The sequence below is a fragment of the Lissotriton vulgaris genome, unplaced genomic scaffold (genome assembly GCF_964263255.1).
Source record: "Lissotriton vulgaris unplaced genomic scaffold, aLisVul1.2 SCAFFOLD_227, whole genome shotgun sequence".
NCBI lineage: Eukaryota > Metazoa > Chordata > Amphibia > Caudata > Salamandridae > Lissotriton > Lissotriton vulgaris.
Genome location: NW_028242055.1, coordinates 1609916 through 1636338, shown reverse-complemented (window position 1 = coordinate 1636338; position 26423 = coordinate 1609916). Strand labels below are relative to the sequence as shown.

General features: G+C 47.7%; 1 protein-coding gene across 1 annotated transcript in view; it reads right to left on the bottom strand.

Moving 5' to 3' along the window:
• Positions 1 to 26423, bottom strand: part of LOC147669081 (uncharacterized) — a 198223-nt gene that overhangs the window by 50048 nt on the left and 121752 nt on the right. The window contains exon 5 of the mRNA XM_086948245.1: positions 20375 to 20518. Coding sequence (XP_086804371.1) covers positions 20375 to 20518 — 144 coding nt within the window. The remainder of the gene's footprint in view (positions 1 to 20374; positions 20519 to 26423) is intronic.

Sequence of the window (26423 nt, the reverse complement as noted above, 5' to 3'; positions counted from 1 at the left end):
ATCTAGGCTACCTTTACCGTGGGAGGATGTAGACAGGTCTGGCGTAGAATTGACACAGTGTGAGGGCGCGGTAGCAGCAATAGATGATGTTGTTAGTTTGTGTTTTGGAGCAATAGGGAAGAAGCAATGGAATGAAAGTATGGAGAAGGATGAGGTTTTGCGTAGTGTGAAGGAGTTGATTGTGAAAGGTGCCAGACGGGAAAGCACCCTTGCTATTGGTGTTAGACCGTATTTGAAGGTTTTGGACCACTTGTCAATCTATGATGAAGAAGAAAATTTGGTGATGAAGGACGATAAATATATTCCACCGTGTGATTTGAGGTTTCTCTTATTTAAGTTGGCACATGAGGGACATCTTGGACAATCCCTTACCAAGAAAAGGGTTAGAGAGCATTTTTGGTGGCCGGGAATGGACCAGCAGATTTCTGAGTGGGTGGAAAGGTGCGCAGATTGCTTGGAGTGTGAGAAGCGGTTGAAGGTGGGTAGTCAGAGTAATCATGGTGAAATTGAGGATCCAGGGTTACCTTGGCATACCGTGTGTATGGATTTCATTGGACCATTTTGTGGGTTCAGTGTGAGCATGAAATTCGGTCTGGTTATGATCGATGTTTACTCAAGGTGGTTGGTTGTGAAATAATTTTGTGCAGAAATCACAACAAGATCTACTATTAATATGATGTCTGGAATTTTTAGAGAGGAAGGGTATCCGGTGAAAATCATTACTGATAACGGAACACAGTTAACATCAGGTGAGATGGTTTCATTTTTGAGGGGATGTGGTATCTTACACTCAAGAACATCTCTTTATAACCCACAAGGCAATGGCATCGTGAAGAGGGCGAACAGGATGGTGAAGGGCGTGATGCAGATGGCCGTTTCGTCTGGTGGTGATGTGAGATGTATGGTGGATGATTTAGTGTGGGCATATCGGACAGCGGAAAACAATGTTTCTGGGAAAATTCCTTTTCAATTGATGAGAGGAAGGGCTGCTGGAACCAAGCTTTTACCTGCATGGATGAGGGAAGGTGTGGATATGGATGCGTTGGAAAATCACGAGAAGACTAATGAGGGAGAAGAACAGGTTGTCACCAATAAGATTAAAGTAAATGACCTTGTGAAGGTGAAACCTGGTCGTATTTGCAGTGGCTTGAGCAAATTTAGGGGTCCTTTCAAGGTAAAATCTGTAAATAATCGCTTTGTAACATTGTACAATGGTGAACACTGGAACATGAGGAGAGTCGCATTGTACAAAAAGGGTACTGGGATTGAGGATGATGAAACTTGTGTTCAAGATGATACCCATGTTGGTCCGGAGGGCAACGTGGGTGGTTCAAGTGTCTCTGTAAAGAGGTGCAGACGACCACCTAACTACTTAAAAGATTATTTGTGTGATTATGCTTAATTGTTTTGCTTGTTTTATTTTTCGCTTCTTCCTTTTTGTTAATTTCACTTTGATGTATGTAGGGTAGAGGATAAGTTGTATTCGCATTGTGTGCTATCTGTTCATTTCCCCTTTAAGTCCATGATTCCATTTAGATCTTTAGTTGGCTGAAGTTCTGTACTTTGTTTCCTGTGGGCAGGTGTCTGCTAGTCTTGTTGGGAGCACCAGCTAATCTCTGTATCTCTTAATAAACCTCTTATTCTTTATATAAGCTTCCTGGTATTAGTCTACCTTTCCCCACAACATAAACCTTTTACATTTTCTTGACTACAATGATGCATTGTATTTGGCCTTCAAGACTATCGGACCAATAAGCTGCAGGTGGTCCAAAACGCAGCAGCGCGTACCCTTTTGGGCCCACCACTGACAACACGTGTATTGCCACATCTAAGGATGTTGCACCGGCTCCGTATTAAGAAGAGTATCCTTTTTAAGACCCTGTTACTGGTGCATAGGCCCCTCCATCAGACTGCGCTGGGTACATCAGAGCAAGGATTCGTTTCTATGCTATATCAAGGCGCCTTCATGTAGCCAAGACTTTTTGGGCAAAATCCCTTGGATCTGGCGTTCCAGAGCTGGAGGTTGGTGCTTCTCTCTCTAAGGACCATCAGCAAGGAACAAACTCTCCTTGCAGCTGTGATTCATCACAGCCACGCCCAGTTTCGGAAGAAACTTTAAAATGTGGCACTTTAATCAGGATTACTGGTTTGCCTCTTAGGTAGTCAACAGTAGAGATGCAGAGTATCAGGACACTCCCTGTAGTAGCAGAGCGCTATACAGTTGCCCTTTACATTATATTACAATACATTACTGTACAACACTCCACTCCACTCCACGTCATCCTAAGGCAAGAGATGTACAAGTGACAGGTTTCGAAGAAGGCTTCCTGTTGAATATTGCCCTTTCTTCAGGGTCTCCTCCAAACCTTTTGCCTTCTTCCTCCTCTCCTTTTCTGACCTAATTATTGAGACTTGAGGACTCTGGGCACTGTCTACTGCTAACTAGCGCTAAATGCATGTGCTCTTTACCTAAAATGCAGTAACATTGGCTTATCCACAATTGACATATTTCATTTACCTTCAAATCCGTTGGAAAGTGCACCAACAAGGCCCAGAGCCCAGAGCCTCTGTGTTACTATCCTACTAATGGGCCTGTAGCACTGATTGTGTCACCCACGCAAGTACCTGTGTGTGCAATTTTACTGCCATGTCGACCTGGCATTTAAAACCCTTTGCCAAGCCTTAAACTCCTCTTTTAGTACACATAAGTCACCCCTAAAGTAGGCACTAGATATCCCATAAGGCAGGGTGTTCTGTACATTAAAGGTAGGGCATGGACTTTTAAGTTTTGCATGTCTTATTAGTGAAAAACACCTAATTTTTGTACTACTGTGAGGGCTACCCCTCTCATAGGTTAACATTAGGAATTCCTTATTATAGCCTTATAGCCCGCCGTAGCGGGCTATACCGGCTAATAAAGGCGCGCTGAATCGTTAAAGGCCCGAGCCGAAGGCGAGGGACTTTAATGAGACAGCCGGACTTTAATTGCCGGTATAGCCCTGCTACGAAGGGCTATAAGGCTATTAGAACATTCTGCCACTAGAGGGTAGAATGTTCTAACAAATTAAACAAAGGGTTCTCGAAGCTCGAGGGGATATAAATCCCCTCGAACTTCGAGAAACCTTTGTAGAACATTGGAATGTTGCTCTGCGGGCCTTTACCGGCCCGTAGAAGCAGGGAGCACTCCATTGTCTGCAATGGAGCTCCCAACATTCCAATGTTCTAATAGACTTTTAAGCTGTAATTTCTGGTTGAGAAGGCGTAGCTCTATCATTTTTCACATATATTAAATGATAATTCCTCTTTACTGATAAAGTTGGATTTAATGATGCTATTTCAGAAATGCCACCTTTTAGAAAGTTGGCATTTCTCTGCTTTTAAAGATCTAAATGCCTGCAGCCTGTCTCCCATACACGTCTGGGGTGGGTCACAGCTTCACTTTGTGCACTCCCTCTAGACAGCCACACACAAAGGAAGGTTAGGTGTGTCCGAGTGCCCATCAGCATCCTGAAGGCACAATACTGGGAAATATGGGAGAGAGGAGCTGACTGTCATGGATTGGCAGCAGCGCAGGCTCACACACGCCACTAACCTTAGCTCAGGGTGTCCGGCAGAAACGACTTCGGATGCTAAGCTCTCCTTCCCCCACCAGACACGGAACCCACAGTGGAAGCGAAACACACTGTGCGCACACGTACCTAGCCGGGAAAGGGGAAGTGGAAAAAATAATAAATGGGTAGCGATGATTCCTTGGGATCCCCCGGGAGTCTGGTCACCAAGATGCGTAGGACAGCAGGAGAGAACCCACCTGATTAGGGAAAAGTAAGGAACACAGTCAACACTACACTTCAGGTTTCTCGGACAGTATCTTAAGCAATTCGTAGGCACATCACTCACCGGAATCATACAAAACCCTGGCAGTGAACAAAGGACACCACAGCAAGCCTGCAAGGACTATGACTCGTTCTGTAATGAGTTCAGAACTGTGGCATGAGGTAGTCAAAAAAGGATATGGAAAAATAGCGGTTGTTTAAAATGGCACAAACCGCTCTCAGAATCAGCCACAAGTTTGCTTCAGGAAACCCACAAGAAACGTCCGTGGAATAATGTCTCTGTCTCTGTGTGGCAAGAACTGTCCGTCAACAAAACAAACAAAACAAAAACAGTTCTGAGACTACGTCTCCCAGAAACCCTCTCTGGAGAGAAAGTACAAGGAATATTAGCGCAGCCCGTCTTCAGGCAGAACGCTGCCTAATACGAGTTGCAAGAACAAGCAATACGTCCCAAGAGTGCCCTAATCTAACTAGCTAGGGACTTTTAAACAACAAAGCAGAAAACAAAAACGAGCCCGTTTCCGTTTTTTAAGTACTTATCAGAAAAGCGCTGAAAGTTCCAAACGCTGGGTTAATCACGGCTTCTCAAATCCAGGAATCTTCTAGCTTCTCGCTGGAATCCGGCGGGGAACACCTTCCGCCACTCCGATCCTCTCAACAAACAAAAATTGACAAGCACCGTCCGTGAAGAGGGGAGGGGCTAATATGCCTTAGGTCTCATGGCTCTTCCTGCTTGCCCCTTGGAATGCTGGTCACTGTAGTTCACTCTGCCTCTTCTACAAACGTCCCCACACGCATACCATCTTCGGGATCTTGATAGTAGTACCATCCCTCGACCCCCGGGCACCACAATCGCTACAGAACCCCCTCTCGAGGACTGCCGACTCGGCAGTCGACCAGGCTTGCCCGGATGCAGGGCATGGAACCGGTCAACTAGTTCCGGACAGTGCAGATTCCCTAGGGGTTCCCAAGACCGATCTTCCGGGCCGTAACCCTTCCACTCCACCAAGTACTGGATCCTGCCCCTCACCATACGGGAATCTAGGATGGACTGCACCTCAAATTCCTCCTGACCATCCACATCAATAGGAAGTGGAGCTACCGGGAGCCTCATACTGGGAGGGCAGGGAACCAGGAGGGAGACATGGAACACAGGATGAATCTTCCAACCCACCGGGAGCAGGAGCTTCACAGCAACAGGGTTGATCACTTCAACTATACTGTAGGGGCCCACGTATTTGGGTGTCAGTTTGGTATGCCCTTTAATGTGGAGATTCTTGGTGGAGAGCCACACCTTGTCTCCTACCCCATATGTCGGTTCGACCCTCCTTTTCCTGTCAGCGAAGCGTTTCTGCGCGGACTGGGCATCGGCCAGGCTGTTTCGTGCATCCAACAACACCGCTCTCAGATGGGCGTGGTGTTCGTGGATGCTAGGAACAGGGGAATGGACAGGCCACTCAAAGGGAAGGATGTTTGGATGGTACCCATGGAGGCAAAAAAAAGGCGAACAACCCAGTGTTGAGTGCACGGCATTGTTGTATGCGAATTCGGCCATCCAAAGTAACACAGTCCAGTCCATATCATTCCTCAGAGAGAAACAACGAAGATATTGCTCCAGGGTCTGGTTCAGGCGCTCCGTCTTTCCATCCGTCTGAGGGTGGTAGCTGGAGGATAGACGGGCATCAATGTTCAAGGTGGTACATAACGCCTTCCAGAATCGAGAAGTGAACTGAGAACCCCTGTTGGTGATCAATACACAAGGAAGACCATGGGCCCGGACTATATGTTGAAGAAACACTTTTGCTAATTCAGTAGATGTGGGGACATCCTCCAGAGGTATGAAATGGCCCATCTTCGTCAAGTGATCGACGACAACTAATATCACTGTCATTCCATCACAAGGGGGCATCTCAACAATAAAATCCATGGAGAGAGTGTGCCAAGGCTGGGGAGGTATGGGCAAGGGTCTCAGTAGTCCCACCGGTCGAGCATGCACAGCTTTTCCTTGCGTACAGATGGCACAATTCCTCACATAAGACCGGACTTCCTCTCTTAGCTGGGGCCACCAGAAGGAACGCTCCACGATAGCAATAGTTTTGTACATTCCCATGTGACCCCCCAGAACCGAATCATGAGACCAGGCCAAAACTCGTTGTCTTAGGGCATCGGTGGGGATAAACAGCGCATCATCCTGGTAGGCGAGATCATCCTTTTCCGTGCGATGCTCTGGATCCATTCAAGTACGTTCATATCTGCAAGGGCTATTTTCACGTCCTCAAGAAAGTTGTTTGACGACAGGAGAGCTACAGATCCCACGCTTGCAGTTGTTTACTGAAGGATCAAAGGTGTTTCCATGTCTTCGGTCTTTCTCAGTTCTCCATCCTCCAGACGTGACAGCGCATCTGCCTTCCCATTTTGGGGTCCGGGTTTGTATTTGATAATGAAGTTATAGTCAGAGAAAAACAGAGACCACCGTAACTGTCGGGGAGTGAGGGCCTTAGCTGTTTTCAAAAATAACAAATTCCGGTGATCAGTATAGATCTCAACTGTATGTACTGCGCCTAGTAGATAATGACGCCATTCCTCACATGCCCTTTTTATAGCTAAAAGTTCTTTGTCTGTTATGGCATAGTTCACCTCACATGGCGTCAGCTTTTTAGAGAAGAAGGCAACAGGGTGTACTTGGCCCGTACTAGGGTGTCTTTGGGAAAGCACTCCCCCCACAGCATATTGAGATGCGTCGGTTTCCAGTATAAATGGTAGTTGTGAGTCAGGGTGACGAAGAATAGGAGCTTGAGTAAACTGCTTCTTCAGGTATTGAAAAGACGCGTCCGCATCTTTACTCCACACAAAAGGCATATTCTTCCTTAACAAACAAGAAATCGGATGTATGATCTTGGAGAAGTCCTTGATGAATCTACGATAGTAGTTTGCGAAACCGAGAAAGCTTTGTACAGCTTTCACGGTTTTGGGTGTAGTCCAATTGAGTATCGCCTCCACTTTACTCAAGTCCATTTGAAAGCCTTTCTCGTTGATGATGTACCCAAGGAAGGACACTTCCTGGACGTGGAACAAGCATTTCTCCAACTTGGCGTAGAGAGAGTTCCGTTGTAACCGGTCTAGCACAGACTTCACATGCATGACATGTTCTGAAAGAGTGGAGGAATACACCAGGATGTCATCGATGTAGACTATGCAATAGGTTTCTAGACAACCCCGCAGAACCTCGTCCATGAAAAACTGAAATGCTGCGGGGGCATTGCACAGCCCAAAGGGCATTACCCTATATTCAAACAGGCCCAGCTTCGTTCGAAATGCTGTCTTCCACTCATCCCCTTTTTTGACACGCACCAGATGATAGGCTCCACGCAGATCGAGTTTGGTAAAGTATCTGGCTCGTTTGAGTTGGTCCATGAGCACAGGTATCAAGGGGAGAGGGTACCGGTTTTTGATGGTCACACGGTTAATGGCTCGGTAGTCTATACAGGGCCTTAATTCTGCGCAATCCTTCTTGGGAATAAAAAACATAGGGGATGAGGCAGGAGATGATGAGTGCCTGATGAATCCCGATGCTAAATTCTCTTCAATGTATGTTTTCAGATATTCTGTCTCCTTCTCGGTCATGGCATAGACCCTGCTACATGGAATATCTGCTCCTGGTACGAGATCGATTCTGCAGTCGTATACCCTGTGTGGCGGCAAATGGGTAGCCTGTTGTTTGTCAAACACAGGGGAGAACGACTGATACTCCAAGGGAAGTATCGTGGCACAACAGTATCGCTCAAGAGGACATGCAGCCGCCAGACAAAGAGAAGACGAGAGTTCGGTAGTGCAGGGAACCGAAGAAACCTGAGTACAATGTTCCTGACAGTAATCGGATGACAAGGTGATAGTGCGTGCTGCCCAACAGACCTTTGGATCATGTAGAGTTAACCAGGGCATTCCCAGGATGAGACGAAACTGGGGGGCATCAATGAGATCAAACTGGATGTATTCCTGATGATTGTTTCCAATGTGCATCAGCATGGGACAGGTGTGGTAGGCCACTGGACCCGATGATAAAACAGTTCCATCCACGGCTTTCACCAACTCCGGTTTTTCTTTTTTCTCACATGCAATTCCGATCTTCATGGCAAATTCCTGATCAATATAGTTCCCGGTGGCTCCTGAATCTACTAAGGCATCTATATTCAATGATTTCTGTGGGGTGACCCAGAGGATGATTTGAAGGTTCATATGCGCCACTGCAGGATGCAATGTGTTTGCAAGACATGGGGAGATCATTTGCGGCAAACAACCCAAGACAGAGACCTCTTCCTGGTTTGGGTTCTTCAGTTTTCCGTCGGTTGATCGGACTGTACTAGAGCTTGTATCCTTGGGACGGGGTTTCTGGCTGGAACAGTGTTCCGGGCTCTACAGTCCTTAATGAAGTGACCCCCTTTTCCGCAATAGAGACATTGCTTCAAACAACGTCTTTTCTCTTTTTCTTCCTGTGTCAGCGGTCCACGGATACCACCGATTTGCATGGGTTCAGGACCTTCGGAGGGTTTGGAACGTTCTTCTATCGGACCTCTAAAGCGAGGGTAGAAAGGGCGATTGTCTCCTCGTGATCTATCCCCTCTTCTCTCTAGGAGCCTGTGGTCCAACTGGACAGTCAAATCAATGAATTCTTCACAGGTGTCGGGTAACTGTACCACTTGTGCAAGGATGTCTTTTAATTCACCACGAAGGCCTTGATAAAATAACGAGATGCGTTTTGCAGGGGGCCAATCGGTCTCTACCACCAACCTGTTGAATGAGGTGATATAAGTCAACAAGTCCTGCGAACCTTGACGTATGGTGAGTAGTTCCCTATCCAGGGTCAACATGTGAGATTTGCAATCAAAAAGTTTGCGCAACTCAACACAAAAAGCAGAAAAATCGTGCAGCACTGGGTCGTTCTTCTCCAGCAAAGGGATGTTCCAGCTAGCAGCATTACCCCCCATATAAGACATCATAAAAGCTGTCTTAGCAGAATCGTCCTGAAATACCCCGGGCTTACATAAAAAATGTAACCTACATTGATTCAGGAATGTTTCAAACTTACGGGGGTCTCCGTAAAAGCGTTCAGGGGAAGCTAAAGGAACGCCTACGGTCTGCACCACATGAACGGTATGAGCGGCTTCAGCCGAGGAGGCACTAGAGGTGGCTAATTGAGGGGAACAGAGAACCCACCCCCTTCCACTTCTATAGGTTTTTTTGCGCCAGGGGGAGGTAAGGCAGCAGGTTTAATATAAGGACTCCCTCCTGTTCCTTTCTGGACTAGTCCTGCGACTTCCCTTCTTAAGGTGCCCACTTCTTTATACAGGGTTTGATTTTCAGCTCTGGAAGTGGCTACTTCCTGTTGTAAGGCGGCCACGCCTTCCACCAGGGAGGCCAAGACTGCCTCAACATTCATCGTTCGGGCCGGTGTGTCAACTTGGGCTTGTCAATCTGTCATGGATTGGCAGCAGCGCAGGCTCACACACGCCACTAACCTTAGCTCAGGGTGTCCGGCAGAAACGACTTCGGATGCTAAGCTCTCCTTCCCCCACCAGACACGGAACCCACAGTGGAAGCGAAACACACTGTGCGCACACGTACCTAGCCGGGAAAGGGGAAGTGGAAAAAATAATAAATGGGTAGCGATGATTCCTTGGGATCCCCCGGGAGTCTGGTCACCAAGATGCGTAGGACAGCAGGAGAGGACCCACCTGATTAGGGAAAAGTAAGGAACACAGTCAACACTACACTTCAGGTTTCTCGGACAGTATCTTAAGCAATTCGTAGGCACATCACTCACCGGAATCATACAAAACCCTGGCAGTGAATAAAGGACACCACAGCAAGCCTGCAAGGACTATGACTCGTTCTGTAATGAGTTCAGAACTGTGGCATGAGGTAGTCAAAAAAGGATATGGAAAAATAGCGGTTGTTTAAAATGGCACAAACCGCTCTCAGAATCAGCCACAAGTTTGCTTCAGGAAACCCACAAGAAACGTCCGTGGAATAATGTCTCTGTCTCTGTGTGGCAAGAACTGTCCGTCAACAAAACAAACAAAACAAAAACAGTTCTGAGACTACGTCTCCCAGAAACCCTCTCTGGAGAGAAAGTACAAGGAATATTAGCGCAGCGCGTCTTCAGGCAGAACGCTGCCTAATACGAGTTGCAAGAACAAGCAATACGTCCCAAGAGTGCCCTAATCTAACTAGCTAGGGACTTTTAAACAACAAAGCAGAAAACGAAAACGAGCCCGTTTCCGTTTTTTAAGTACTTATCAGAAAAGCGCTGAAAGTTCCAAACGCTGGGTTAATCACAGCTTCTCAAATCCAGGAATCTTCTAGCTTCTCGCTGGAATCCGGCGGGGAACACCTTCCGCCACTCCGATCCTCTCAACAAACAAAAATTGACAAGCACCGTCCGTGAGGAGGGGAGGGGCTAATATGCCTTAGGTCTCATGGCTCTTCCTGCTTGCCCCTTGGAATGCTGGTCACTGTAGTTCACTCTGCCTCTTCTACAAACGTCCCCACACGCATACCATCTTCGGGATCTTGATAGTAGTACCATCCCTCGACCCCCGGGCACCACAATCGCTACACTGACACACCTGAATAGGCAGTGTCCTGCCCCCACACAAAGGGCTGATTAGCCCCTGTAAACAGTTTGGAGCCAGGGCTAGGAACAAAAGGACCACTGTGCACTTCAAAGTCCCTTATTTGAAGTCAGACCCACTTCAAAGGCACAACTGGGTATAATTACTGGGTCTCTGACCCCACCATGAGAAATGGACCTGTAAAGAAACTCTGCCAGGAAGAAGGACAGCTGTGCTGCTACAAGGACAGCCACTCTGCTGGACTGGCGCTCTGAAAGAACTGCTCATCTGCTGTGCTGCCCTGCTGCCTGTGACCCCTCTGTTCCTGCTGTGGAAGAACGGGACTCTGCTTGAACCCAGAGTGATCCCCAAGTGCTTCTTGGCTTGCCTCCTATTTCTGAGAGTTCGGGATATTAAAGTCTCACCACCTGCTCCAGGGCCTGGTCCACTGGAATTGGACCCAGGCTTTTGCTGCAGTAGAACCGGCGCATCTCCTGTCTGCAAGAAGCAGTACTGATGCATTGTTGCTGTTGAGGGAGGAAAATTGGTGCATGATACTGGAATCCAGTGCATCGCCCTAAAGAACCTCAGCATCGTACCTGCTGCAATGTGGGAGCTTCAACTCATCCCTTTGACTGCATCCACAGAACCAATGCCTCTTGGCATGGTGCATCATCTTTGGAACTGGTGCATCTCCATCACCAAGTGAAGAAAATGGACACATCACCTCGACTGCAGGATAGACACCAATGCATCGCTCGGCTGTTGCAAACAGTATCAAGGTAGTTTGTTCAGTGGGCCTAGCGTGGCTCTTGTATCCAGCCCGCAGTCCATCGCAGTCGGCCTGAACTCTTTGACTTTGTCCGGTCCAGCACAACCAGATAACCCCCTTTTTGCTTCTAAGTGCTATTTTTACATTTAACTTTAACAATTCATATCTCAACTTCTACTTATTGGATTTTTGTTGTTTTGATCTTATGTTATTTACAAAATCATAATCAATTTTTAAAATCTGGTGTGGAGTCTTTTTATGGTGTTTTCACTGTGTTACTGTTTGAAGTGTTGCATAAATACTTGACTCTTAAGTTAAGGCTGACTGCTCTGTGTCAAGTTACCAGAGGGATGAGCAAAAGTTACTTAACAGTGTGTATCTGACTTACCCTGACTAGGATTGTGGTTCCTGCTCGGACAGGGTGCCCACCTCTGTCAATCAGAAACCCAATTTCTAACACTTCCCAATACTGTATAACAGTCAGAGAGAGGCAAGGACATGTAAGAACCTCAAATCAGTATCAGAACTGATGAGAGTTAAAATTTCAAAGGAACTCAGATTGGGGAGGATAGGAGGGCGATATCAGGAGCCAGCAATGCCGAATCTCATCAAATCGCCACTGGGAGTGGAGCTGAAGAAAGAGCCAGGTGAGTTCAGGTAATTCACCACTTGTCTCACCCAGAGGCAGCTGGGTGAATGGCGTTAATAATCCTGAACACTGTTCAGTGGCCAATGACATGCTGGATGATGCGATTAACCTGGTGATGGCAGCAGGCAAGGGGGCACTCATAGCAAAAGCGGACATCGAGTCAGTGTTTTGCCTCATGCTGGCACACCCAGGCAGGCATAGATTGCTGGGGTTTCAGTTTGAAGGACAGATCTACTGATGCAAAGTGTCATCTCTGAGATGGTCAGCATGTTCCTCGAATGGACGATGCACACAAGACTCCTGGAAGCTGGAACCTTTTATTATCTAGATGATTTCTTCACTGTCTGTGTTGACATGTTTCTGACCCTCTGCACGTGAGAGTCCATGCTCTCTTAGGCAAGAAACAATGCCTGCTCCGGAGGAAGGTGTTCACATCTCCTCCAGCAGGATGGCTAGTGATTTAGCGTATCAAAGCCAGGGGCTTCAGATGTCCTGCCACCTTGTGCTTCATGAAAGAAGTTTTCCACCATCTTATATTTGGTGGAATCAGGAACTCAGGGACAGGATTCCTGCCCACAGGAAGTGGACCTAAGGGGTGTAGTAAACTCAGGGTAAGTAGACCATTGGCTACAACTCTTCAGTTCCCTTAACACCCTTAAATGTAGTATTTAGGTGAACCCTGACCCCAGGAACCCAGATTTATCTGACTGAAATAAGGAGAAGGTAGAAGAAGAGGTAAAGATGTGAAACAGTGAACCAGCACCTAACTTGGCGCATCACCCTACCTGGCTGCTGTTCTTATGACAATCACCGACATGGATTCGTCCAGAAGCGGAACAGCCTCCTCAAACCCTTGGAGGTCTGCTCAGCACTTCCCCGCACCAGCAGGCATTGACGAAATCTGCCTGGTACAGCGTTCTGTCAACCACTGAGCCCACAATGAAAGCAGCACCCCAAAAATAGGTCTTTGTTGCTCCAGGAAGTCAGATCCGTCTCCCCACCATTGGAAACACCAGGACCCCCAGGATAGGGGCAACACTTCTTCTGGATAGAGACACACACTCCTTCTGGATACGGGCACACACTCCTTCTGGATAGAGACACACACTCTTTCTGGATACGGGCACACACTCCTTCTGGATTCGGGCACACACTCTTTCAAGACAGGGACACACACTCCTTCTGCATAGAGGCACACGCCTTCTGGATAGGGGAACACACTCTATTCACAAATTAATTATTAATACCTATTACATCTATTTACATCAATTTCAAAATGCTTCAATGCCCCCTGTGTGTGGTTCATGCTTTACAAAATTGCAAACATATAAATAAATAAATAGAAATAGAAACAATCCAAACAAACAGGACTCATTCAGATAGCAACATCTAATTTTTAACCCCATAAGCTACCTTTTGAGCCTTGAAAACATTAATTCATTTATGTGTTCACTCAATCACTCCTGCAGGTAATTTGCATGAACTTTACTTGCACAAAGAAAAGGGGGAGCAAACATATATACTGCCTATAACTAGTGATAAGAGGTAAACTCTGCTTCTCCGGGAGAGTTTGCTTCGTTTTGCCCACTTCCGCCAATCACAGTGCGCCGGAGTCTTTCACACGTGCAGCTCGCCAACGCTAAGTTGATGAGTGCAAGCAGGAAAAACCGATCAATAGAACGCCTCCCGGCCAGACTTCTCAATGCAGACAGTTGCAGCATGTCGCTACCACTTACGATGAGAAAGTTGACACTTGTGCTGTGAAAGTAGAAAATCTACTCGAGCGGCAGAAAGAAGCGATACCCTCGGATGCGTCGGGTAGTGCTGTTCATGCTGATTTTACAGCACAGAAAGAGCTACGGCCGCTAAAAATGAATGTGAGAACGCAACATACAAGATTTCCACTCCCCGAGGAACTCCATGGAATCTTGCAGAGTTTTTAGGTACCTCTGTGGAATTACATGAAGTTCAACTCCACAAGTTCCACCCACCCCTTCCTATAGCTCAAAAAATACTTTGAGAAGGGCCTGTCTCTTTCTCTCTGTCTCTCTCTCTCTCACATACACACATTCATTAGAATAGCAAACAAAACAAATGTGCATGCACACATATATAGCACACACACATACACGCATGACTGACATGCATGCACACTTGCCACACACACACAGACTCTCACACATCTGGTGCACAAATTCATTAGACAAGCAGATAAAACATATGTACATGCACACCCCCATACACACATCACAAGAACACATACACACATACTAGACACACACATTCAGACATACCCCTGCACACACACAGACTCATGCACACCTCACACACACACATTCAATGGAGAAGTAGACAACACATATGTGCATGCACACACATGAATACACATATCACAAACACAAATAACACATGCACACACACAAACATGAATACCACATGTATACATACATATACACACACACATATACACCCCCCCACACACATTCATTAGACAAGCAGACAACACAAAGGGGCATGCACCCACACACATGCACTCATCACAAGCACACACAAACACATCACAGGAACACACACATATCACAACACACATACACACACATATACCACATATGTGAACAAACACACACACATCTAGCAAGTGCTAAGAACACACACATATCACATATCACATGGATGTGCAGACATTAGGACACTGGCATGCGCAGAAACATCCCACATACACTCCTTGCCCTGGAGATACTTCAGTCTCCCTGAGACCTGCATTAACATGTCTTGATATGAGTTAAACACCTAGTACCCCAGGGGCCACACTCGCCGAAGACTTAAGAGTGTGGGAACTGTCTCATTCTCAAGAATGGGTAGGTGTAAAGTGAGATTGTGGCATCCTGCCTCCTTCTCATTCTTTGTTCCAATACCATAGTTACTGGACGTTCTACTCAGCTCTTGGTTTCTTTAGCATTGTTATGAACTATTTTGAATTTCTGAAACTGTGATTCCTGTCAGGTTGAGCTCCTGGATGGGTTCCTTCTTGCCTAAGAATAAATCTTGGATTTCAACCTCAAGAATACCTGCCTTGCCTGATCCTTTACCTCCAATTCAAGGATCTTACACTGGCGTAGTCGACAGCTGGCAGAGGAACCGAACAAGACTCAACTCTACTACTTCTGAAAGTTGTGCAAACCAGGTAGTGAACTGAAACTCCTACCGCAGGTACATTTATTTAATTTTATTTAATTCCTTTGGGACACTCATTCTGGATTTATTCAATAGTAATTTACATCTGGACTGGGAGCTATCGCCCCGCTTTCCGTGTGGTGTGAAGGAGGAAGGGTTGACGCGGGCTCGTCCCTGTAGGGTGTGCAACTATGCCTTTCAATGACTATACTGCCGTGCCTTGTCGGTAATGGGCTGGTGTATTTTTGCACTTTTCATGTGTTTTGTTGGGTTGTGCCTCACTTCAACGTGGAATTTTTAAAGGTTTAAAATTTGAAGAACTCACCGCATTCGTACTCGCAAGCACAAGAATCCTCCTCGCTTGATCTTTTCGTGTTGAGGGAGTCCCTGGGTGTCTAGAACGCAATCTCATTCTTCACTGGAGCGTGGTTGGGACACTTTTTACGTTGTGTGACGACAATCCTGGAGCCATCTTTGAAGTACTTCTTTGTTTTGTTGCAGCGTATGGTTGCCACGCTTTTCACGTTGCGTGACGACGATGTGGAAGCTATCTTTCAAGTACTTCTATGTTCTCTCACTTGTGTGCCACTTCAGTGACACTCACACTTTTTTTTTGCAGTTAGCGTGTTTGGGAGTGCAAAGTCTGTGACACGCACACTTATACGGGAGTCAACGTGTCACTTCAAGTCAGGTACTTCTTTATTTTCTCATTTGTGTGCCACTTCAGCGACACGCAATCAATCAATCAATCATAGTACTTGTAGAGCGCGCTACTTACCAGTGAGGGTCTCAAGGCGCTGAGGGGAGTGCTGCTACTGCTCGAAAAGCCAGGTCTTGAGGAGTCTTCTGAAGGCGAGTAGGTCTTGAGTCTGCCGCATGTGGGTAGAGAGGGTGTTCCAGGTCGCTGGTGGGGGTGTAGAAGCTGAGTCTGCTGTCCAGGTAGGCTGGTCCGGCATTGTGGAGTGCTTTGTGTGTGTGGGTGAGGAGCTTGAAGGTGATCCTCTTGTTGGTGGGGAGCCAGTATAGGTCTCTCAGGTGGGGGGTGATGGGGCTGCGGCAGTGAACATTGGCAATCAGTCGGGCGGAGGCGTTTTGGATGCGTTGTAGTCGTCGTATGTGTTTAGCTGGGATTCCTGCATAGAGTACGTTGCTGTTGTCCAGTCTGCGGCTGACGAGGGCCTGTGTCACTGTTCTTCTTGTTTCAGTCGGGATCCACTTGTAGATACTGCAGAGCAATGGAGGGTGTTGGAGCAGGAGGAGGAGACGGCGTTGACCTGTTTAGACATGGAGAGGGAGGAGTCGAGGATGAATCCTAGGTTGCATGCATGTTCGGTGGGTGTAAATGTAAATGTAAATGTAAGGTGTTTTGTAGCGCGCTCAATTACTACCGGAGTATCCTGGCGCGAATGACCGCTGGGGAACCCGTCCTGGCTTTCCCTGTGAGATGGTCCCATGCTGGGTATCTCCAAGGTGAAGCCAGGCATCCCCGGCGTCTGTGGGGGGCCGTTGTAGAGATGAGGCAAGCTTAATGCCCAGAGTTACCGAGTGTGATCACTGCCCAAAGTGGGCACCGAGGCGAGAATTATCAGTCCGCTGACCCTGGTCCTCGACCCTGCCGCGTCGGGAATCGAACCCTGGTCCCGGGCCGTTCTCAGCCTCCGGGTCTGCCGCCTCTAACCAGTGAGCCACACCTCGGTGTTGGTGCTGTTCCAAGTGTTCTTCTTGCAGTTACCTTGTGTGGGAGTTCTAATTCTTTGGGAGTGCTAATTCTGTGAAACGCACACTTATACGGGAGTCAGCATGTCACTTCAAGTCAGTGTGCCTCTACTGTGACACGCTCACATCATCATCGTAGTAGAAAGTCCTGTGTTCATACATGTGAGTCAGCGTGCCACTACTGTGATATGCACACATCTTCGCTGTCCTTGAAAGTTGGGAATTGCATGTCTCTTCAGTAATGCAGACTTTTTATTATCCTTGACAATTCTGAGAGTTGTGCAGCGACGGAGACATTCTCCTTGCTTATGATTTGTCTAGTTTATTTTTTGCTTACGCTTTATTTTACTTAGTTGTTACAAGTTCTCATCACTCCTTTAATGTGTTTCTTGCGACACACACACGGACACGGTGTGTATCAACCAACACATTTTACACTGTGCATCTAACTAGTTTGATCATTTTCTAGTATTGCTTTTAGTGCATGGAACAGTTGTATTTATGTCTCCTTCCTCTGTTGCTTTAACGTCAAGTATGCAGAACGTTACTGCTCCCCCTTTCTTCCTTATATCTCCTGGGGATCCATCCACACAATGGAAGAAGGTTTTTGAGCGGTATGCTAGAGTGCGTGGTGTAAGTTTGAGTATGGAGCGTAGATCTTCTCGTCTCCTTCATTGCTTGGGATCTGAAGGTCAGGACGTGTTTGATCACCTTCAGGAATTTAGTGATTCAGAAGGTAGGGATTTAAATGAATTTGAAATTTGTATGAAAAAACTTAATAAACACTATTTTCCCAAGGTTAGTACCATATTAGAAAGGTATCATTTTGGGAGAAGGTGGCAAAACGAAGGAGAGACTGTTGAAAGCTACATCACCCAACTCAGGAAACTTGCTTCGATTTGTACGTTTGCTGAATGCTCAGAAGAAAGAATTCGTGATCAATTCAAGTTAAGATGTAACATAGAAAAGGTAGTGAAGAACTTTGGCTGAGGGATGAACCTTCTTTAGATGAAGTTATCCAAGTGGCCAGGAGAGTTTAGCATTCTTTGAAATGTGTTGACATTATAAAAAGGGATAAACCAGCAGCTGTTCAAGTGGTTAAAGGAGGCGAACAAGCTGTTGAGGTCGAGGTTGAGGAAAAACATATTGTCAAACCAGAAGTTGTGCTCAAAAACTAAAGCAAGCCTTTTGTTCCCAAATGTTTTAGTTGTGACAAGGTTGGCCATCTGGCTAATGACAAAAAATGTCCAGCTTTGTCTGCTATTTGTACCAAATGCAAAAAGAAAAGTAATTTATCTATAGTTTGCAAAACTAAGATTACAACTTCAAAATTTAAATGTGTGGAGGCAGCGTTTCCTGAAGAGGACTTTGTGTGTGGGCAAATTGTTGTTCTGGTTGGTGCACATGTGAATAAATCTGGTCCAATTGATGCAATTCATGTTGCGGGTGAAACCACCAGAGTTCTTTTTGACTCAGGTACCAAAATCACCATTATTTCAAATTTGTTTTACCAGACTAAGTGTGTGTGTAGATTTGAAGCAATTTAACAGGTGTGTTATATTTGATTGCTATCGACTTCCCAACATTGCAGAGTTATTGGTTTTATTAGATGGGGATAAGGTCTTCAGCACCATGGACTTGGCCTCGGCTTACCATCAAATTGAGTTGGAAGAAACTTCAAGGGATTACATTGCCTTTATAACTCCTTTCGGCACTTTTCGCTTTGTTGGGATGCCTTTTGGGCTTGTGTCTGCAGCATCTATTTTTCAACTTGCAATTGAAAGAATTCTTAAGCACGGTAGGGGCATTTCCGAATACCAAGATGATATTTTGGTTTTTGGTAAAGATCACAAGGAGCATGCGGAGCTTCTCAACATTGTCTTGGGTAGGCTTGAACAAAGTAATCTCACCATTCAATCTGAGAAAAGTTGGTTTGGCACTTTGACAATACAGTAGGGCACACTATTTCCGGTGATGAGAGTAAGCCTTATGCCAATCTGGTCGACACCATTAATCGCATGTGTGCCCCCACGTCTAGAGAGGAACTCTTGACGTTTTTCGGCAAGGTCGAATATTATAATAAATTTGTGGGCAATTTTGCAGAACACTGTTGTAATATGAGGACACTGTTAAGGAAGGGTGTTGAATTCAATTGGAGTGAAGCTTGTGAACATGAGTTTAACACGCTTAAAAGAAAACTTAGTGATGCTCCCAATCTCAAAAGTTTTGATCCATCAAAGACTTCCATCATTACCACTGATGCCAGCCTTAAAGGGTTTGGGGCTGTTTTACAGCAGGAAAGTGAAGGCGGTTTGAAAATCATCATGTTCATATCCAGAGGTCTCAAGGATGCGGAGTCACGCTAATCTGTTAAAGAACGGGAAGCTTTGGCAGTGTTCGGGGCTATTAAGAAGCTGAAAAACTGTTTGTGGGGTACCAAGTTTCTAGTTAAACATGACCACAAGCCGCTTTGTGAAATTTTCACAAAAAAAGGAATTGACCTTGTTTCCAGTAGGATTACCAAATGGGTAATAGCTTTACAAGAGTATGACTTTGGTATAATGTATATACCCTGTGTTGAAAATCACACAGCTGACGCTCTTTCAAGACTTGTTGGGGAGGCAGCAGATGATGAAGTCGGTGATGACATTTTTGTTGAAAGTGATTTTTATATTTATGTGGTTGGGGAGGAAATCATTGATGAGCATTTATTGTGTAATGAAATGTCTTTAGATCCTGTACTCACTGAAATATTGTCACTTATTCACAGAGCGTGGCACACAAAGAGGCAAGCTTCTGATGAGGCTGCCAAATTTGGGGGTTTAAAGGATGAGTTAGCAGTTTGTGATGGGTTGTTAGTCCGGGTTACTAGATTGGTTGCTCCCCTGAAACTACGCAAGGTTTTGATTAAATTGATTCACAAATCCCACTTTGGAATGTCTAAGAACAAAGAGAGGGTTTGCGCTTCTTATTGGTGGCCAGGCATGGATTTTCATGTTGAAAGTGTCAAAAGGGATTGCATCGTTTGTGCTACTTGTGAAAAAAAAAGAAAGTAGTTAGGGTGCAACCTATGACGAACAGAGGGCTTCCTCGTGGTCCCTGGAAGGATGTGTCTTTGGATATTCTTGGGTCTATTCACTCTGATGGTCGCCAAGTGTTCCTATTGGTGCTCATCGATTTATTTCCTGGGTGGCCTGAGATCCAAATCACTTCTAGCATTGAAACTGGTTTTGTTGTTAAGTTTTTAGAAACACTTATTGCTAAAGAAGGTTATCCAGAAACTATTCTTACAAACAATGGTGCACAGTCAGTCTCGCGTGAAATGGAGGGATCCGGCACAAGAGGTGTTCTCTTTACCACCCAGAAGCCAATGGTGTTGTGGAGCGGTTCAACAGGGTGTTGACGGAGACCATTTCTTGGGCGAAGGGCTCAGGTCTGAATTGGAAAGCGGAAGTTCTTAAAACAATCAAGTCTTCTAGGGTGACCCCCCACAGCAGGACTGGCGTCACCTTTTGTTAATCTTGGATTCCAACCTCAAGAATACCTGCCTTGCGTGATCCTTTCAAAACCACGGGGCGACCCTTGACCTCCATTGAAGGATCCCGCAGTGACCTCTCACCTGGCTGAAGGCAGCAGGGCCTCATGGAAGGAAAGAGTGTCCTGGCCAGGGGGGAGACTGCACTCTCCACAGGTCCACAGTCTGAGCAGTGCTCGCCCCTCAAAGCTGCCTCTTGCTGCGCCCTCAGGCTGTAGGAGGTGAAAACTGCAAGAAGTGTGAGAAGGGAGAGGGCTGGTTAGTGTCTGATACCCCACAGCACCAGTGTTTGTTACATTGCATCAGCATCACAGTTTAGCAAAGTGTCCAAATGGGATCCATTGTTTACCAAGCAAGTAACAGCAAGAGGGAGAGATATGATAGAGAAGGAAGAGAGAGGGGCGAGGAGAAGACAAAACTAAGAGGAGAGAAGAAAGGCAAAGGAGAGAGGGAGGAATGAGTGTGGAAAGAGAGAGAGACAGAGAGACAGAATAAGAGAGCGAGAGAGAGATGGGGAGGGAGAGAGAGAAAGAGAGAGAGAGAAAGAGAGAGAGAGAAAGAAAGAAAGAGTGAGAGGAAGACAGAGAGAAAAATAGAGAGAGAGAGGGTAGAGAGAGAGAGAGGAGAGAGAAAAGGAGAGGGAGAGAGAGAAAGAGAGGGAGAGAAGGAGAGAGAGAGAAAGACAGGGAGAGATGCAGAGAGAGAGAGATGGAGAGACAGAATCAGAGAGTGAGTGAGAGACAAACACAACAACAGAAAGAAACAAAGAGAGAGAGAAACAAAGAGAGAGAGAGAAACAGAGCGAGAGAGACGGAGAGACAGAATTAGAGAGAGCAAGAGAGAGGAAGAAACAGAGAAAGAAAAACACAGAGATACACAGAGTCACAGAGAGACATAGAGAGCAAGAGACAGAGTGAGGCAGAAACAGAGAGAGACAGAAACAGAGAGAGACATACACAGAGAGAGATTGAGACAGCGAGAGGCACAGCGAGACATAGAGAGAAAGAGACATGAGAGAGACACAGAGAGAGTGAGAGAAAAAGGCACAGAGAGACAGAGTCACTGAGAGATATAGAGATAAAGGGGAAGAGAGAGACATAGAAACAGAGAGGGAAAGATAAAAACCGAGAGAGAGAGAGAGAGAGAGAGAGAGACACACACAGAGAGTGTGAGAGAATTACAGAGAGAGACAGAGAGAGAAACAGAGAAAGAGACATGTAGAGTGAGAGAGGGGGCCACCCATGGGCTAGCTGGTAATGCACATGGCAGAAAAGAAATCACTGACACACAGGGGCAAATGATGCCCCCCTCACGCCACCCACCTCCCATGCAGCAGGCAGGTGAAGAGGGAGGCACTCGACTGCAGAGCCTGGCCGGGGAGCACATGGCATATCTTGGACTATTATCAACAGCGCTTAATTTGTAAAAACATTAGTGCCGGGGCTCTCGTCAGGAGGCCACTGCAGCCTGCACCACACAGTGTCCCCGCCAACGCTGCCAATAATAGTAACGGCACAACTACCACCCATCAGACTCCTACAGGTGAGACGATTCGGGCTATCCCAGGCCCCCAAAGATATAAGTATGGATTAGGCAGTAGTATTGTCATTTTTAATGTATATTGAATTAATGATTACCTCTTGTTGTGGTCGACTCTAAATAAGCCAGACAGCGCCACCTTGTGGCAGACTGTGACAAGCTCTGGCGAGGACAATGATTTGCCGTGCCGAGCACTGGAGTCCACCGGCTCAAACTAAGCATTGTCTATCAAGCGATGGGAAAATGCCACCTGTGGAAGATCTGCATGGCTTGGTCTCAGCTTCACACGACAGGTGATTACGAGTCAGCTGAGCGAACACAACTGTTGTCGACTCAGGCTGACACCTGTGCACAGGCAGCGCTGTCACATATGGAACCAAACAAAAATGATCAGGATTCAATCGAAAGCCCAAAGAGACTGCATCAAACTGCTTTTGATACAGTGTAACTTGTAGTGCTTTACTCAGCACGGTATCGTTAATTGTGTGTTCGTTTAATTGAAGAGAGGAATATGACGCAAAGGCCACTGATGCTGCTTTATGCACAAATCATCGGACAAGAATCCAAGTAGGAGGTCCCTTCCGTACATATTTAGGGCCCGATTCACAAAGGTAAACTTACAGCAAAAGTCTACCTTTACTACGTTTCAATATTCACAAAGGTAAGTTACTACTAGTAAAATAAGTTACTACTGGTTAAGTTAGACCTTTGGTCTAAATTTTCCTTCGTGAATACCAAAAAGTAGTGAACTTATACAAAAATGTAAGTTCACCTTTGTGATCAAACCCAGATTCCTTCGCGTGTGCCATATATTGTTATATTTCCTAGAGACAGCCTTCATGAGATGTTGTAGGTTGGGGGGGGCTGGGGGGGTCATGACTTTGCCCACCAGTGATCGCTGAGTACAGCAGCCCACCCCAGAGAGATGAAGGCGTCTCCAGCTGCAGGAGGGGGGCACACCGGGCATCTCAGTGGCTATTAGCTGCACCCCCTGTAAGTTATCTTGGAGCGCCTTCTCACTTGGGGCAAATGGACGACAGGCAGAACTCTGATGTATTGTTGAGGTTTCGTAGAGAAGTGGCCAGGGCAGGGAGAGCTTGATTCAGTGACGGAGATGTTCCACATTTTGGAGCCATCGCAGACACTAGGTAGAAGCAGAGGAGATGGAGCCGGATACCAAGAGGTTTATTTTTCATGTTCTGCCTTGTTTCCTGCGACACAATTGTCTCCACTTGTTTGGGCCACTTGAGCCCTCCTCCATAAAAGGTTTGTAGTCATCCTATGGGGATCGGATCGGGCCCAGCATGGCCAGATGCAACGACTTGCTTCAAGAGACATTGAACCAGGTCCGGTCACAGACGCTGCACCAGAAGACCGCAAAAGAGAGGGATGAGGCAAAGCAACGGACACAGTCCAAGGCCCAGCAGGCAATCCCGCATGAAACACCACAGCCCAGACCAAAGCCTGAGAATTTGGAGGAGGAAACAGTAGGGGACACAACCCTCCGGCGGGGAAGCAGGAAGAGGACACTGGTGAGGAAAGAGGACTTTATGGCCAACAAGAAGTTGAACAAGGCAGGCACTGTGGAAAACGACCACGAAAAAGAGATGGAGGATGAGGAAGAAGGCCAGGAGGGCCTCCAAGGACTCCATCAGCAGCCCACCATGATTGGAAGCACAGAAGAGACAGCACAGTGGATCCCGGATGTAGGAATAGAGATGCTCATCGGAAACACTGAAGACAGCACAGGAGAGGGAGAGCAGGACCAGCAGGGGGCTCAGCACCCCAAGTAGAGCACCCAATGGCCTTTAACCTGAGTCGCTTTCAAACTGAACACTGATGGCTAGTGTAGAGACAATGGCGATATCATTGTTCACCCTAAACGTCAGAAGTATGAAGGATCAGGTAAGGCAGGTCGGCACATTGCAGCTTCTGGCCGCTCAGAACTGTGATATCTACTTTCTGTAGGAATACAGGATTCCCTATGCACAATCATACAGCTAACTTGGACAACAGTGGTGTTGGACCCGGCCTCGTGGCGTGGTCCCACTCCGCCCGCATGGCGGGCCCTGGACGACATCGACCCCTTCCCTCCGGCCTGAAGCTACCCCCTCCGGCCTTCACGAGATCCGCCACTCCTGGCGACCCCGGCTCTACCCCTCAGGAACACGGCGATCCCTACTCGCCCCACTCTGCTGGTCCGACCCCTCTTCCGGGCCACCATCTCAGGCCCCGACCCCATCTTGGACCCTCCACGTCCGGGCCATGTGGCCTCGGTCCGACCTCGGCCGCGGCCCCAGCGAAGCCCCGACATCGAGGCACCAAGATCCGACCAGGTGGTAAAGCAGCCACTTGACGGATCAAGGAGAAGGAAAGTTTCGATGGCCCTCCAGCCGTCCCCGACGCCTGGTTTCGATCGCCCTCCGGCCTCCCTGGGCGCTGGCTCCACCCCCCTACTGGGTGTCTGGACACCCTCATCCCGGCCCCTCTGACCCCCCAGGCGCGAGGGTCCGGACATCAAAGGACTCCAGACCTATATCTGGGGCAGCTCTGGAAGGGGTGGGGAGTTGTATCCTGGAGTCGAGAGCCCTGCAGATTGAATCGCGGCTGACCCTGGGAAGAACTCACTACTTTGAACCCTGAACCCATCTTTGGAGCCCTGCTGGCACTGCCGCTGCCCAACCTCGCTGAAACCATCTTTGGAGCCATGCTGGCGCTGCCGCGACCCGACCTCGCTGGAACTTTCCTCGGAGCCATGCTGGCTCTGCCGCGGCCCGACATCGCTGAAACCATCTTTGGAGCCCTGCTGGCGCTGCTGCGGCCCGACCTCGCTGAAACCATCTTTGGAGCCCTGCTGGCGCTGCTGCGGCCCAACCTCGCTGAAACCATCTTTGGAGCCATGCTGGCGCTGCCGCGACCCGACCTCGCTGGAACTTTCCTCGGAGCCCTGCTGGCTCTGCCGCGGCCCGACCTCGCTGAAACCATCTTCGGAGCCCTGCTGGCGCTGCCGCGGCCCGACCTCGCTGAAACTATCTTCGGAGCCCTGCTGGCGCTGCCGCGGCCCGACCTTGCGGCACCCCCCAGCTTGAGGATTGAGAGCTGAGCGTAGGGTATTCCTGTGCCAGGCTGGTACTAAGACTGTCCTGCTACCCCCTTCCCACAGTTACCGAGACATTAAGGATCCCTTGATCCGTTTGTACATATTGCTGAAAGATTCGACCTTGATTGATGATAAAGACTCTAAGAACCTATCCTTGTGTGGTGTCCATTTGTAGTGGTGTGATTGCTCGGCTGTACGATTCTAGAAGAGGAACCTCTCCAGGAGGCCTCTCGATGGCACTCGGCCAACTCCAGAAGGAGAGGTGGGTCTCGGGGTGGTCGGCCAGACAACTTCTGCCTCCCCATAGGATCGCCTTTCTAACAAGTGGATGCACGGGCCATTGTTTTGGTCTGGAGGAATCAAGTGCAAATCATCTGGAGTGGCTATTCTGATCAAGGGGAGGCATTTCACCTTGAACAAGGTCACCAAGCAGGTCAATGGCAGAGTGCTGGACGTGGAAAGCTCGTGGGCCGGTGAGCCCGTTAGGCTACACAATGTCTATGCCCCCCAGGGAAGAATGAGCGACTCGAGGGTGCTCAGGATGCAACTTGTGACCTCAAGAACCTCCTGATGGGTGGAGATTTCAACTGCATAGTAGAGTTGGATGGACGCATTGGGTCAGGCTCTGTAGGGATGGACGTGACGTGCATAATGCTGGTGGAGATGGTAGGTGAGGCGTCCCTCCGGGATGAAATTGGAAGCATGAATCCGAACGCCAGGAATGTTTCCTGGAGTAGGCCGGACGGTTCCTTTAGTTCACTGATCGACTTCCTATTCACCTCCCCAATGGTAAAGCATGGGAGAAGTTCCATGGTCACCATCCACTTCTCCGACCACAGAGCAGTCAGTTTCGAGAGGGAAGTTCCCTTTCTGCCCAGGATTGTGGAAACTAAACTGCTCATTGCTGGAAAACGAGGAGTTAGTGGCAAACCTCTGAGTCATATATGTAAAGTGGAGGGACATAAAGGACCTCTTTCACTCCGCCAGTGAGTGGTGGGAATGGATGAAGCTCCGGAGCTTTTTCCAGGATGCAAGCAGAGCTGCTGCACAGGAAAAGAAGAGGTTGCTCAGGAAGCAGTAGAGCAAACTGCAGCAACTGTACAAACTCAAGCTGGGGGATGGGACGTGGATGACAAACTGGAGGAAACCCGAAAAGGGCTCGCTGACTACTTTAAGGAGGAATCCAGGGAAATCATCTTCCAGACCAGAACCGAGAACCTTGAGCAGGAAGAGAACTGTAACTCGTTCTTCTTCACAAAACTTCACTCAGCCCACACACCATTGGTATGCTGAGAGGGGCCTCAGGGGCAGTGAAACGGGCGAGAGGGGCCTCAGGGGCAGTGGAAAGGGCGAGAGGGGCCTCAGGGGCAGTGGAAAGGGCGAGAGGGGCCTCAGGGGCAGTGGAAAGGGCGAGAGGGGCCTCAGGGGCAGTGGAAAGGGTGGGGCGCATGAGAGGGGCCTCAGGGGCAATGGAAAGGGTGAGGCGCACAAGAT